General features: G+C 35.2%; 1 protein-coding gene and 1 long non-coding RNA gene across 2 annotated transcripts in view; both read left to right on the plus strand.

Annotated features, from left to right (window-relative positions):
• The first annotated feature begins 1200 nt into the window (after nt 1-1200).
• On the plus strand, nt 1201-4523 carry LOC141493971 (uncharacterized). Its single transcript, XR_012470366.1, has 3 exons — nt 1201-1524; nt 2859-2942; nt 4440-4523. It is a non-coding gene; the product is annotated as an uncharacterized LOC141493971 (long non-coding RNA).
• Nucleotides 4524-9277: 4754 nt separating this feature from the next.
• The window catches only part of LOC141494253 (uncharacterized), a 35382-nt gene continuing 30351 nt past the window's right edge, over nt 9278-14308 (plus strand). Inside the window, exons 1-5 of the mRNA XM_074195320.1 lie at nt 9278-9452; nt 10315-10398; nt 11365-11448; nt 12718-12801; nt 14210-14281. Coding sequence (XP_074051421.1) covers nt 9278-9452; nt 10315-10398; nt 11365-11448; nt 12718-12801; nt 14210-14281 — 499 coding nt within the window. The remainder of the gene's footprint in view (nt 9453-10314; nt 10399-11364; nt 11449-12717; nt 12802-14209; nt 14282-14308) is intronic.

The following is a 14308-nucleotide window of genomic DNA, read 5'->3' on the forward strand; positions in this document are numbered from 1 at the left end:
ATTTCCATTTCGATTCAGTCAAAATCCTTATTTTTTTGGTTTTTTGTTTTAAACAGAATCCATTTCTCTACTGCCAATGTCTTAAGTATACATTCTTGCCTGTCTATGTCTCTAAGCCTCAGAAATGTTCTCCAAATCTCCTGAGTCCTCAGTTTTGGTAACTGAATGCCTCTTCAGATGACAAGATGAAGTGCCATTTGGCATTTCATATTAGTAGTCCTCCTGGTTGTTTCAATAGAGTCCAGAGACCAGAGGGTCAATGGTCAAAATAAGTTTGTGTTTTTTTCTTGTTCAATCATTTCAGTCATGCCTAACACATTGTGACCCCACTTGGGATTTTCTCAGAAAAGAGGGAGTGGTTTGCCATTTCCTCTTTCAGATCATTTTACAGATGAGGTAACTGAGGCAAAGAGGTGACTTGTTCAGGGTCACACACTGTGTGTCTGAGGCCAGATTTGAACACAAGAAGATGAGAGTTCCTGACTCTAGGCCCAGTGGTCTATCTACCATGTCAACTAACTGCTCCAGTTAGTATACTTTTTAAATTTGTCTTAAGTGGAAAATGTCAATAATGGAGGAAAACATGATGTGACTGGTTATAATCTTAAATTATAGAGTGCTTTATTCAGATTTTCCAGTCTTTGGCAATCTAACTCCAATTTTTATAGCCTGCTCAGTTTTCTTCCTCTTCTCTCGCTGGTCCCTAGTAAAGGCTTAGATACTTTAATAGAATTTCCAGACCTTCTCTTGATCCTTTTAGATTTCTATAATTCTGATTTGTTTATCAAAAAGCCCATCAAGTCTCCCTTCTAAATTAATAGGTCAACACTTTTAGTAGAGAAAGAGACAGAGAGACACACAAAAAGAGAGACAGTCACAGTCAGAGACAGTGAGAAGGAGGGAGGAAAAAAGAGAAAAGGAGACACAAAGACAGAGAAAGATTGAGGGAGAGTCTAATTTATCTGTATTTCTGAATGCCTATGATTAAATCTCAATTTAAATTAAATGACATATGAACCTCTAAGGCTACAGTGATTCTAAATGTTTTCTTTCTTGGCTATAAAAAGAAGCAACAAATTTACATTTCCAATGAAAGGATTTTCATCTTTGTTATTTTCTATTCCTAAATCCCACAAATAAAAAATATATAGCAAATAGAAAAATAGAGGCATTAGAATTATTATCTTGAGAATGTGACTGAAATTTTTAAAATCATCTCTGAATTCTCTAGATGTGAGTACTCCTTACTTGCAGGGTAGGACATAGGCTCAAAGGGCATAAACCTGCAAACCAAGAGGATCCATGAGAGTCCGTGTTGGCTCAGATGTGGTTTCTTTCATTTCTCTGAATATTAAAATAACAACAAAACCCAGTTGAAGCTTGGGAATCACTTTTCTTCTGTCTTCTGTCTTTCTTTGGTCTTCTGTCTTGCTTTTTTAGCACTCACCACATCAGAAACTAACCAGGAGACTTCCACAAGTCAGCCAAAGACTTCAGAGGAGATAAATAAGAAGGTAACAGTAGGTGAGTTGTTTTTCCTCAGCCAAGGGCCCTTCCCTCTCTATTTATTTCTTAAATAACATAAATTATTCTTTAATATATCTTGGGTCAACCAGCTCTCTGAAGTACCTTCCTTTGTTGGACACTAGAATTTATTTCTAAATCCCAAGCCTGAGATTAGACCTTAGCAAAGTTCCCTGAGACACCTGAGTCCTCCAGGTACCCCTTCATTTTCAGAATTCTTCTGATTCTCCAATACTATTATCAATGCATTTTCCTTCCAAATTCTATAGCTCTTCTTGATTCTTCAATATAGGCCTCCATATTCATGAAAAGGACTTAAGGGTCAATGACAGGCTGGAACATTTACATATTTGGGAATTTCTTTTTATGGAAACTCAGTTATGGAGAAATATGATGTTATTTGTCTAGGTTGTACATGTACTTTGCCTTGCTTTTCATTCTGATATTTTTCTTGAGCCTGACTGACTTCTAAATGGTCAGAAAAAGTTTTAGACTCTTATTTCTAAATTATTGTGACCTATGCCCAATTTTTAGAATCTTGTGAATTTTCATTTCTTTCCCCAGATATCCCTTACTTATAACATAAATACTCTCATAGTGTTTCTAGGTCTTGTCTTGATCTCCTTTGACTTCTACCAATATCTTTTACTTTTCAAATATCCATTCTAATCTCCATCGAAATTTAGAAGTCTACTCTTCAGAGTAAGAAAGATCAAGAGAGTGATACATTGAGAGAGAAAGAGGGAGAAAGACAGACAACAAGGTTGTAGGGTTCCAAGAAAGAATAATTCCATAGTGCTAGTAAATGGAAACTTGATTGGAAAATGAATATTTGGATTTTTCCTTGGATCTTTTTCATCTTTTTTTGCTAGCTGTCTAGTTTATAATTTAATCTGAATTGAAAGTAAATCACATAGTAATCTCTCATCTGTCTGTGGGTTTAAGCATTATTAATACTAGCTCTAAAGGAAAGCAAAAGTTTAACACTCCAATGAAAATAGTTTCCTATTTAGATTTTCTGTTCCTTATTCATCTCTTCCTCCAAAAGCTTGATTGAGAGGAGATGGAGAGATAACATAATTCAGAACCTGAGAACCTCTTTAAACTACTTTATATTCTTTGCATTCTCCAGTTGTATACATTCCATAAATGCAGAGTAAGGAATCAGGATTCAAAGGAATTACAGCCTGAGGTTCATAGGATCTATGAGTGAACGCATTGGATCAGATCCTACTGCTTTTGTTCACCTGAAGATTTTTTTTTAACCTACTGATGTCATTTGGATCCTAGCTCAAGGTTGGGAAACACTTTTCTTCTTTTTCTTGTTTTCTCAGTCCCCACCACACCCGAAACCACCCAGGAGACCCCAACAAGTCAGACAAAAAATTCTGAGGATTTGGATAAGAAGGTAACTGAAGGTGAGTGGCTATTTTCTCAGTCAAGTGTCCTTTCCTATCTATATTTTTTAAAATAACATAAACTAATTTTTGATATATCTTGAGTTAACCAACTCTGTGAAGTGCCTTTCTTTGCAGACACAGGACTTCATTTCTAAATTCCAACCCTGAGATTAGACCTCAGCAAATCCTGAGTACCTCAGATACCCTTTCATTTTCAGAATTCATCTGATTCTCCACATGCCCACTATTTTTTTTTTTAGTTTTATTTGCAAGGCAATGGGGTTAAGTGGCTTGCCCAAGGCCACACAGCTAGGTAATTATTAAGTGTCTGAGGCCGGATTTGAACTCAGGTACTACTGACTCCAGAGCCAGTGCTCGATCCACTGTGCCACCTAGCCACCCCTATATGCCCACCATTAATGCATTTTCCAGCTAAATCCTAAACATCATCTTGATTCCTCAGTATAGGTCTCCATATTCACCATGAGGCCTTAAGGGTCAATGACAGTCATAGGTACCTACATTTCTGGTAAATTCTTTTCATGGAAACCCACAAATGTAGAGTGATTTGTCAAGGTTGTTCATTTACTTGCCCTTCTTTTCATTCTAATATTTTCTCGAGCCTGATTGACTTAAAATGGCCAGTAAAGATTTTAGACTCTTATTTCCAAATTATTATGACCTATGTACAATTTGTAGAAACTTCTAAATTTTCATTTCCCCCCCCTAGATAACCCTTACTTAAGACATAAATATTCTCCTAGTGTTTCCAGAACTTGTCTTGATACCCTTTGACTTATACCAGTGTACCAGTGTCCATAAAAATTTAGAACACTCAAATCTCAAAATATATTTTCTTGATTTACATTTAACATATTTATAATGCTGGGGGGAGAGAGAGAGAGAGAGACAGAGACAGAGACAGAGACAGAGAGAGACAGACAAAAGAGACAGAGAGGATGTGGAGCTCTAAAAGAGAGATGCATTTCATTGCTCTAGAAAATGAAGACTTGACTTGGAAACTGAACAGCTAGATTGGTCTTTGGATAATTTTTTTTATCTTTTTTTCTAACTGCTTAGTTTATAATTTAAGCTGAAATGAAATTAAATCACATATTAATCTCTCAAGTATCTGAGGTTCTAAGCATTATCAACAGTAATTCTAAAATGATGTACCATATTGACATTTCAATGGAAATAATTTCCTATTTAGATTTCCTAACTTCTCTTTACCTCCAAAATATTGATAGAGAGGAAATATAGAGGTAATATAATCCATAAACTTTACATTCTCTGCATCTCCAGTTGTGGACACTCCATATTTGTAAGGTAAGACCACAGACTTCAAAGGAATTATGGCTTGTGTCCATACAATCTATGAGTAAATACATTGAATCTTATCCTATATTTTTTGTACCTTTGAAAATTTTTTCAACATCTGTTGATTTCTTTTGGGTCATTTCTTTCCCAGCTCAAGCATGGGTATTACTTTTCTTCCCTGTCTTGTTTTCTCAGCATCTACCACACCAGAAACCACTCAGGAAACCCCAACAGGTCAGTCAAAAACTTCTGAGGAGACATATAAGAAGGTTACTGAAGGTGAGTTGATCTTTTTCCTCACTCTTTTTTTTTAAATAACATAAACTATTCTTTGATATATCTTGAGTCAAGCAACTCTGGGAACTATCTTCCTTTGCTGGACACTAAAATTCATTTCTAAATCCCAATTCTGAGATTAGAACTCAGCAAAGTTTTCTGAGTCCCCTGAGTCTCCCAAGGGCCCCTTCATTTTCATAATTCTTCTGATTCTCCCCATGTCATCACAGATTCATTTTATATCCCAATCCTATAGCTCGTCTTGATTCTTCAATATAGGTCTCTTAGTAATTAATGGTCAAAAATAGAGCAGGCTATGTACATTTTGGGAAATTTCTTTTCATGGAAACCCACAATTATGGGGAAATATGGTGTGATATGGTGTTATATATTTACTTGCTTTTCTTTTCATTGTGATATTTTTCTTGAATGTGACCAACTTATAAATGACCAGTAAAGGTTTCAGACTCTTATTTCTAAAACACTGGGATCTATGCCCAATTTTTAGACTCTTCTTAATTTTCATCTCTTTCCCTAGATATTGCTTACTTAAGACATAAATGCTTTCATAGTATTTACAGGCCTTGTCTTGATCTCCTTTGACTTCTACCAATGTCTTTTATTTTTCAAATATCTATCCTAATCTCCACCTAAATTTAGAAATGTCTGCTATTAAGTGTGAGAAAGATAGATAAAAAAACTGGAAACATTGGAAGAAAAAGAAGAGAGAGAGAGAGAGAGAGAGAGAGAGAGAGAGAGAGAGAGAGAGAGAGAGAGAGGAGAGAGAGAGAAGGGGAGAGGAGGGAGAGAGAGAGAGAGAGAAGAAAGGGAGAGAGACAGGTAGAGAGGATGTTGGCTTCAAAGAGAAAAACTCATTCCATGCTCTGGTAAATGGAAACTTGACTTGGAAACTATCCATCTGGATTGGTTCTTGGATAGTTTTCATCTTTTTTTTCTAGTTGCCTGGTTTATAATTTAGTCTGAAATTAAATTAAATGACATATTAATATCTCAGTTGTCTATGTTTTTTATTTTGAATTTATTTATTTATTTTTGAATTTTACAATTTTTCCCCCAATCTTGCTTCTCTATCCCCAACTCCCACAGAAGGCAGTCTATTAGTTCTTACATTGTTTCCATGCCATACATTGATCTAAGTTTAATGTGTTGAGAGAGAAATCATATCCTAAAGAAAAAAAATAAAATATGAGATAACAAAATTACATAATAAGATTACAGGTTTTTTTTTTTTTTAAATTAAAGGCAAAAGTCTTTGGTCTTTGTTCAAATTCCACAATTCTTTCTCTGGATGTGAATGGTATTCTCCATCCATAGATCCCCTAAAATTGTTCCTGATTGTTGCACTGATGGAATGAGCAAATCCATCAAGGTTGATCATCACTCCCATGTTGCTGTTAGGGTGTACAGTGTTTTTCTGGTTCTGCTCATCTCACTCAGCATTAGTTCATGCAAATCCCTCCAGGCTTCTCTGAATTCCCATCCCTCCTGGTTTCTAATAGAACTACAGTGTTCTATTAACATACATATACCACAATTTGTTCAGCCATTCCCCAATTGAAGGACATTCACTCCATTTCCAATTCTTTGCCACCACAAACAGGGCTGCTTTGAATATTTTTGTACAAATGATGTTTTTATCCTTTTCATGATCTCTTCAGGGTATAGACCTAGTAGTGGTATTGCTGGATTAAAGGGTATGCACATTTTTATTGCCCTTTGGGTATAATTCCAAATTGTTCTCCAGAAAGTCTAATGTCCCAGGTTTCCCAGATCCCTTCCAATATTGATCATTGTCCTTTCCAATCATATTGGCCAATCTGATAGGTGTGAGATAGTATCTCAGAACTGCTTTAATTTGCATTTCTCCAATTAGTAATGATTTAGAACAATTTTCATATGACTATGGATAGCTTTGATTTCCTCATCTGTAAATTGCCTCTGCATAACCTTTAACCATTTGTCAATTGGGGAATGGCTTTTTTTTTTTTTACAAATTTGACTCAGTTCTCTATATATTTTAGAAATGAATCCTTTGTCAGAAATACTAGTTATAAAAATTGTTTCCCAATTTACTACATTTCTTTTGATCTTGGTTGCAGTGGTTTTGTCTGTGCAAAAGCATTTTAATTTAATGTAATCGAAATTATCTAGTTTGTTTTTAATGATGTTCTCCATCTCTTCCTTGGTCATAAACTGCTTCCCTTTCCATAGATCTGACAAGGTAAACTATTCCTTGATCTCCTAGTTTGCTTATTATTGTCTTTTATGTCTAAATACTTCTATCCATTTTGATCTTGTCTTGGTATAGGGTGTGAGGTGTTGGTTTATTCCAAGTTTCTGCCATACTAACCTTCAATTTTCTCAACAGTTTTTTTTTTTATATTGAAGAAAGAGTTTTTATCCCAGAAGCTGGGACTCTTTGGGTTTATCAAACAGCAGATTACTATAAACATTTCCTGCTATTGCACCTAGTCTATTCCACTGATCCACCACTCTATTTCTTAGCCAATATCAGACAGTGTTTTTTTTAGGTTTTTGCAAGGCAAATGGGGTTAAGTGGCTTGCCCAAGGCCACACAGCTAGGTAATTATTAAGTGTTTGAGACTGGATTTGAACCCAGGTACTCCTGACTCCAGGGCCTGTGCTTTATCCACTGTGCCACCTAGCTGCCCCTAATATCAGACAGTTTTGATGACTGATGCTTTATAACATAATTTTAGATCAGGTAGGGTTAAGCCACCTTCTTTTGCACTTTTTTCATTAATTCCCTGGAAATTCTTGACTTTTTATTTCTCTATATGAATTTACTTTTTTTTTTACTCATTAAAGTAAATTTTTTGGAATTTTGATTGGTCGGGCTCTAAATAAGTAGTTTAATTTAGATAGAATTCTCATTTTTATTATATTAGCTTGACCTATCTCTGAGCAGTTATTTGCCCAGTTATTTAAATCTGATTTTATTTGTGTGAGAAGTGTTTTGTAAGAGTTTTCATAAAGTTTCTGAGTCTGCCTTGGCAGGTAGATTCCCAGGTATTTTATATTCTCTGAAGTTACCTGAGGATTTATGAGGGTTTATTTTATATCCTATGACTTTGCTAAAGTTGCTAATTGTTTCTAGTAGTTTTTTAGATGATTTTTTGGGATTCTCTAGGTATACCATCATGTCATCTGCAAAAAAGTGAGAGTTTTGTGTCTTCCTTCCCAATTCTAATTCCTTCAATTTCTTTTTCTTCTCTCATTACTGAAGCTAGCATTTCTAATACAACATTGAATAGTAATGGTGGCAATGGCCATCCTTGTTTCACTCCTGATCTTATTGGGAATGCCTCTAGCTTATCCCCATTGTATATAATGCTTATTGATGGTTTCAGATACATCCTGCTTATTACTCTAAGAAACAATCCATTTATCCCTATGCTCTCTAGTGTTTTTAACAGGAATGGTTGTTGTATTTTGTCAAAGGCTTTTTCAGCATCTATTTATGTAATCATAATTTCTGATAGTTTTGTTGTTGATATAACTAATTATATTCATAGTTTTCCTAATATTGAGGCAACCCTACATTCCTGGGATAAATCCTACTTTGTCATAGTGTATTATCCTAGTGATAACTTGCTGTAATCATTTTGTTAATATTTTATTTAAGAATTTTGCATCTATATTCATCAGGGAGATAGGTCTATAATTTTCTTTCTCTGTTTTGATTCTTCTTGGTTTAGGTATCAGTGCCATACTGTGTCATATAAAGTTAGGCAGAGTTCCATCTTCACCTATTTTTCCAAAGAGTTTATATAGAATTGGAACCAATTGTTCCTTAAATGTTTGATAGAATTCATTTGTGAATCCATCTGGCCCTGGAGATTTTTTCTTAGGGAGTTCAATAATGGCTTGTTGAATTTCTTTTTTCTGAGATAGGGTTATTTAGGTATTTAATTTACTCTTCATTTAACCTGGGCAACTTATATTTTTGTAAATATTCATTCATTTCACTTAGTTTGTCAAATTTATTGGCATAGAGGTGGGCAAAATAATTCTGAATTATTATTTTAATTTCCTTCTCATTGGTGGTGAGTTCACCTTTTTCATTTATGATACTAGCAATTTGGTTTTCTTCCTTTTTTTAATCAAATTAACCAGAGGTTTATCAATTTTATTGTTTTTTTCATAAAACCAACTCTTGGTTTTATTTATTAGTTCAATAGTTTTCTTGCTTTCAATTTTATTAATTTCTCCTTAATTTTTAGAATTTCTAATTTGATATTTAATTGGGGGTTTTTAATTTGTTCTTTCTCTAATTTTTTTAGTTGCATGTTTAGTTTGTTGATTTCTTCTGTCTCTAATTTATTCATGTAAGCATTTAAAGATATAATATATCCCCTGACATCAGTTGTCTATGTAAGCATTATCAATACTAGCTCTAAAAGGAAGGAACATATTGACATTCTATTGAAAACAATTTCCTGTGCAGATTTTCTATTCCTCACTCCTCTTTCCTGCCAAAATCTAGATTGAGATGAAATAGAGAGGTAACAGAATTCATAAACTGAGAACATTTTTAAACTACTTTAAATTCTCTGTATTCTCTAGTTGTGAATAGTCCATACTTGTAGGGTAAGGACACAGGCTTTGAAGGAATGTGGTCCATTAAAACTATGAATAAAAACATTGAATCTGACCCTTTATCTTAGTTCCTCTGAAGATTATTTTTTGAGCCTATTGATTTTTTAGATCATTTCATGTCCAGCTCAAGGTTGGAAATCACTTTTCTTCTCTTTCTTGTTTCCTCAGCACCCACCACACAAGAAATCACCCAGGAGACCCCAACAAGCCCCATCACACCAGAAATCACCCAGGAGACCCAAAAAAGCCAGCCAAAGACTTCTGAAGATTTGAATAAGAAGGTAACTGAAGGTGAGTGGCTGTTTTCTCAGTCAAGGATTCTTCTCTATCTATCTTTTTCAAAAGAACATTAATTTTTGATATATCTTGAATCAATCAATTCTGTGAAGTGCCTTCCTTTGCAGGACAGAGGACTTTATTTTTAAATTACATTCCTAGATTAGACCTCAATAAATCCCAAGTCCCTCAGGTGCCACTTCATTTTCAGAATTCACTTGATTCTCCACATGCCCACCATTGATGCATTTTCTATCCAAATCCTATACCTCATCTTGATTCTTCAGTATAGGTCTCCATAGTCACCATGATGCCAGGCAAGACCCTGTAAATTTTGGGGTGTTTCTTTTCATGGAAACCCACAACTATGGAGAAATGTCAAGGTTGTTTGTTTACTTGCCAATCTTTTTATTCTGATATTTTTCTTGAGCCTGATTGACTTAAAATGGAGTTTTATAATTTAATCTCAAAGTTTATAATTTAATCTCAAATAATATTAAGTTACATATTAATCTTCAAGATGTCAATGGTTCTAAGCATTATCAATACTAAAGGAAGCAACATATCAATATTCCAGTGAAAACAATTTCCTATCCAGATATTCCTCTCCTAACCCCTCTTTTCCTTCAACATATTGATTGAGAGGAAATAGAGAGGTAACATGATTCATAAACTGAGAACATTTTTAAACTGCTTTAAATTCTCTGCATTCTCCAATTATGAACACTCCATATAGTAGGATAAGATCATGCTATCTATGAGTGAACTCATTAGATCTGATCCTATGTCTTTTGTTTTTCAGAGATTGTTTTTAGGCCTATTTATTTCTTTTGAGTCATTTCATTCCCATCTTTTCTTCTCTCTCTTGTTTTCTCAGTCCCCACCACACCACAAACCTCCAAGGAGACCCCAACAAGTCAGTCAAAGACTTCTGTGGAGACAGATAAGAAGGTAACTGAAGGTGAGTTGCTCTTTTCCCTTAGTTTTTCTTTCTTTTTAAAAAAATAACATTAACTATTCTTTGATATATCTACTGTCAATCAACTCTCAGAAGTATCATCCTTTGCTGGACATTGGAGTTCATTTCCGAATTCCAACTCTGAGATTAGACCTCAGCAAAGTTTCCTGTGTCCCCTGAGACCCCCAAGTGCCACTTCATTTTCATAATTTTTCTGATTCTACACATGCCATCATAGATTCATTTTTCTTTCCAATCCTATAGTTCATCTTTATTCTTCAATATAGGTCTCTTTGTTCACAATGAAGCCTTAAGGGTCAATAACAAGCCAGAGCCTTTTATATTGGTCGGGGGGAGATAGATAGATAGGTAGATAGATAGATAGATAGAGAGACAGAGACAGAGAAACAGAGAGAGACAGAGACAGGGGATGTTGTCTTCAAAGAGGAAAAACTCTTAAAAACTGTCCATCAGGATCATTTTCATCTTTTTTTCCCTAGCTGCCTAGTTTATAATTTAATCTGAAATGAAATGAAATGACATTAGTCTCTCAGTTGACTATGGTTCTCAGCATTATCAATACTCTAAACTCTAAAAGGAAGCAACACATCTACATTCCACTGAAATCAATTTCCTATGTAGATTTTCTATTCCTAATTCATCTTTCCCTCCAAAATCTAGATTGAGAGGAAATAGAGAGGTAACAGAATTCAAAAACTGAGAACATTTAAAAACTACTTTATATTCTCTGTATCCTCCAGTTGTGAATACTCCATATTTGTAGGATAGGGCCACAGGCTTCAAAGGAATCATGGTATGGGGTCCATACAACCCATGAGTGAACACATTGGATCTGATTCTATTTCTTTTGTTCCTCTGAAGATTATTTTTTAAGCCTTTTGATTTCTTTTGGATAATTTCATGCCCAGTTCAAGTTTGGGAATCACTTTTCTTCTCTTGTTTTCTCAGTCCCTACCACAACAGAAACCACCCAGGAGATCCCTACAAGTCAGCCAAAGACTTCTGGGGATTTGGATAAGAAGGTAACTGAAGGTGAGTAGCTGTTTTATCAGTCAAGGATTCTTACATATCTATCTTTTTTAAAATAACAAACTAATTTTTGATATATCTTGACTCAACCCACTCTGAAGTGCCTTTCTTTGCAGACACAGGACTTTATTTCTAAATTCCCTGACATTAGACCTCAGAAAATCCTTCATTTTAAGAATTCACCTGATTCTCCACATGCCCATTGTTGATACATTTTCCATCCAAATCCTATACCTCGTCTTGATGCTTCAGCATAGGTCTCCATAGTCACCATGAGGTCTTAAGGGCCAATGAAATGCAGGAGCATGTACATATTTGGGAATTTCTTTACATGGAAACTCATAACTATAGGGAAATGTGGTGTAATTTGTCAGTAAAGGTTTCAGACTCTTATTACCAAACTATTGTAACCGTTGATCAATTGTTAGAGAATTCTGAATTTCCATTTCTTTCCCTAGACATGCCTTACTTGACATAAATACTCTCATAGTGTTTCCAGGGTTTGTCTTCATCCCCTTTTACTTTTTTTTAATGTCCTTTACTTTTCAAATAACCATTTGAATGTTCATAAAAAGTGAGAAAGATAGATCAAGAAATCTATACTCACAGAGAGAGAGAGAGAGAAAGAGAGAGAGAGAGAGAGAGAGAGAGAGAGAGAGAGAGAGAGAGAGAGAGAGAGGACAATGAGGATGTGGAGCTTTGACAGAGAGACTCATATTATTACTCTAGCAAATGGAAACTTGACTTGGAAACTGAATAGCTAGATTGGTCCTTGGACGTTTTTTCATCGTTTTTTCTATCTGCCTGGTTTATAATTTAATCTGAAATAAAATTAAATCACATATTAATCACTCAATTGTCTGTGGTTCTAAGTATTATCAATAGTAATTCTAAAGTGAGGAAACACACTGACATTCCAATGAAAATAATAGCCTATTTTGATTTTCTATTTCTCACTTCTCTTTCCCTCCAAAATATTGTTAAGAAGAAATAGAGAGGTAACATAATCCATAAACTCAGGAGATTTTTAAACTACTTTATATTCTCTGCATTCTCCAGTTGTGAACACTCCCTATTTGTAGGGTAAGGCCACATGCATCAAAGGAATCATGATCTGTGATCCATACAATCTATGACTAAATATATTGAATCAGACCCTATATCTTTTGTACCTTTGAAGACTTTTTTCCAAATCTGTTGATTTCTTTTGGGTCATTTCACCCCCAGCTCAAGCAATGGGAATTACTTTTCTTCTCTGTCTTGTTTTCTCAGCCCCCACCACAGCAGAAATAATCCAGGAGACCCCAACAAGTCAGCCAAAGACTTCTGAGGAGACAGATAAGAAGGTAACTAAAGGTGAGTTGCTCTTTTCCCTCAGTCTCTCTATCTTTCATTTTTTAAAAAATAACATAAACTATTCTTTGATATATCTTGAGTCAACCAGCTCTCTGAAGTAGCTTCCTTTGCTGGACACTGGAATTCATTTCCAAATCAGAACTCTGAGATTAGACCTCAGCAAAGTTTTCTGAGTCCCTTGAGAACCCCAAGTGCTCCTTCATTTTCAGAATTCTTCTGATTTTCCACATGCCATCAGGGATTCATTTTCCATCTCAATCCTATAGCTCCTTTTGATTCTTCAATACGGGCTTCTTTGTTCACAATAAGGCCTTAAGGGTCAATAATAGGCCAGGGCATGTACATGTTGGGGAATTACTTTTCATGGAAACCCACCATTATGGAGAAATATGATGTGATTCTTCAGTGTCATACATTCACTTGCCTCATTTTTTATTGTGATATTTTTCTTGAGCATGTCTGAAATATAAATGGCTAGCAAAGTTACAGATTCTTCTTTCCATATCACTGGGATCCATGCCCAATTTTTAGAGTCTTTTGAATTTTCATCTATTTTCCTAGATATTCCTACATTAAGACATAAATGCTCTCATAATGTTTCCATGCCTTGCCTTGATCCCCCAATATTCTATACTTTTCAAATATCTAGCCTAATCTCTACCTAAATTTAGAACTCTGCTATTGTGAGAAAGATAGATCAAAAAAACCGATACGTTGGATGAGAGAGAGAGAGAGAGAGAGAGAGAGAGAGAGAGAGAGAGAGAGAGAGGAGGGAGGATGTTAACTTCAAAGAGAAAGATGCTTCTAGTGCACTAGTAAATGAAAACTTTACTTTGAAATTTTACAACTGGTTTATGATTTAATCTGAAATGAAATTAAATCACATATCAGTCTCTCAGGTTTTTTATGTTCCTAAGTATTATGAGTCCTAATTCTAAAGTGAAGCAATAGTCCAACATTCCAATGAAAATAATTTCCTTTTTAGATTTTCTGCTTCTAACTCCTCTCTCTCTCCAAAATCTTGATTGAAAGGAAGTAGAGAGGCAACACCATCCATAAGCTGAGAACTTCTTTGATCTTCTTTACATTCTCTGCATTGTCTAGCTGTGGACACATTGTATTTGCAGGGTAAGGCTATAGCCTCAAAGGGAATAAGCCTCCAAACCAAGAAGATTCATGAGAGAACTTTAGAACTTGCTTCTTTTGATTTTGGGGGGATCATTTCATTCCCAACTCAAGCTTGAGAATTTTTTTTTGCAAGGCAATGGGAGTAAGTGACTTGTCCAAAGTCACACAGCTAAGGCTGAAGCCACATTTAAACTCAGGTCATCCTGACTCCAGGGCCAGAGTTCTATCCACTGTGCCACCTAGCTGCCTCAGGAATCACTTTTCTTTCTTGCTTTCTCAGCACCCACTACCCAAGAAACCACCCAGGAGACCCCAACCAGTCAGCCAAAGACTTCTGAGAAGGTAACTGAAGGTGAGTTGTTATTTTTTTCTCAACCAA

This window comes from Macrotis lagotis, chromosome 7 (genome assembly GCF_037893015.1).
Source record: "Macrotis lagotis isolate mMagLag1 chromosome 7, bilby.v1.9.chrom.fasta, whole genome shotgun sequence".
NCBI lineage: Eukaryota > Metazoa > Chordata > Mammalia > Peramelemorphia > Peramelidae > Macrotis > Macrotis lagotis.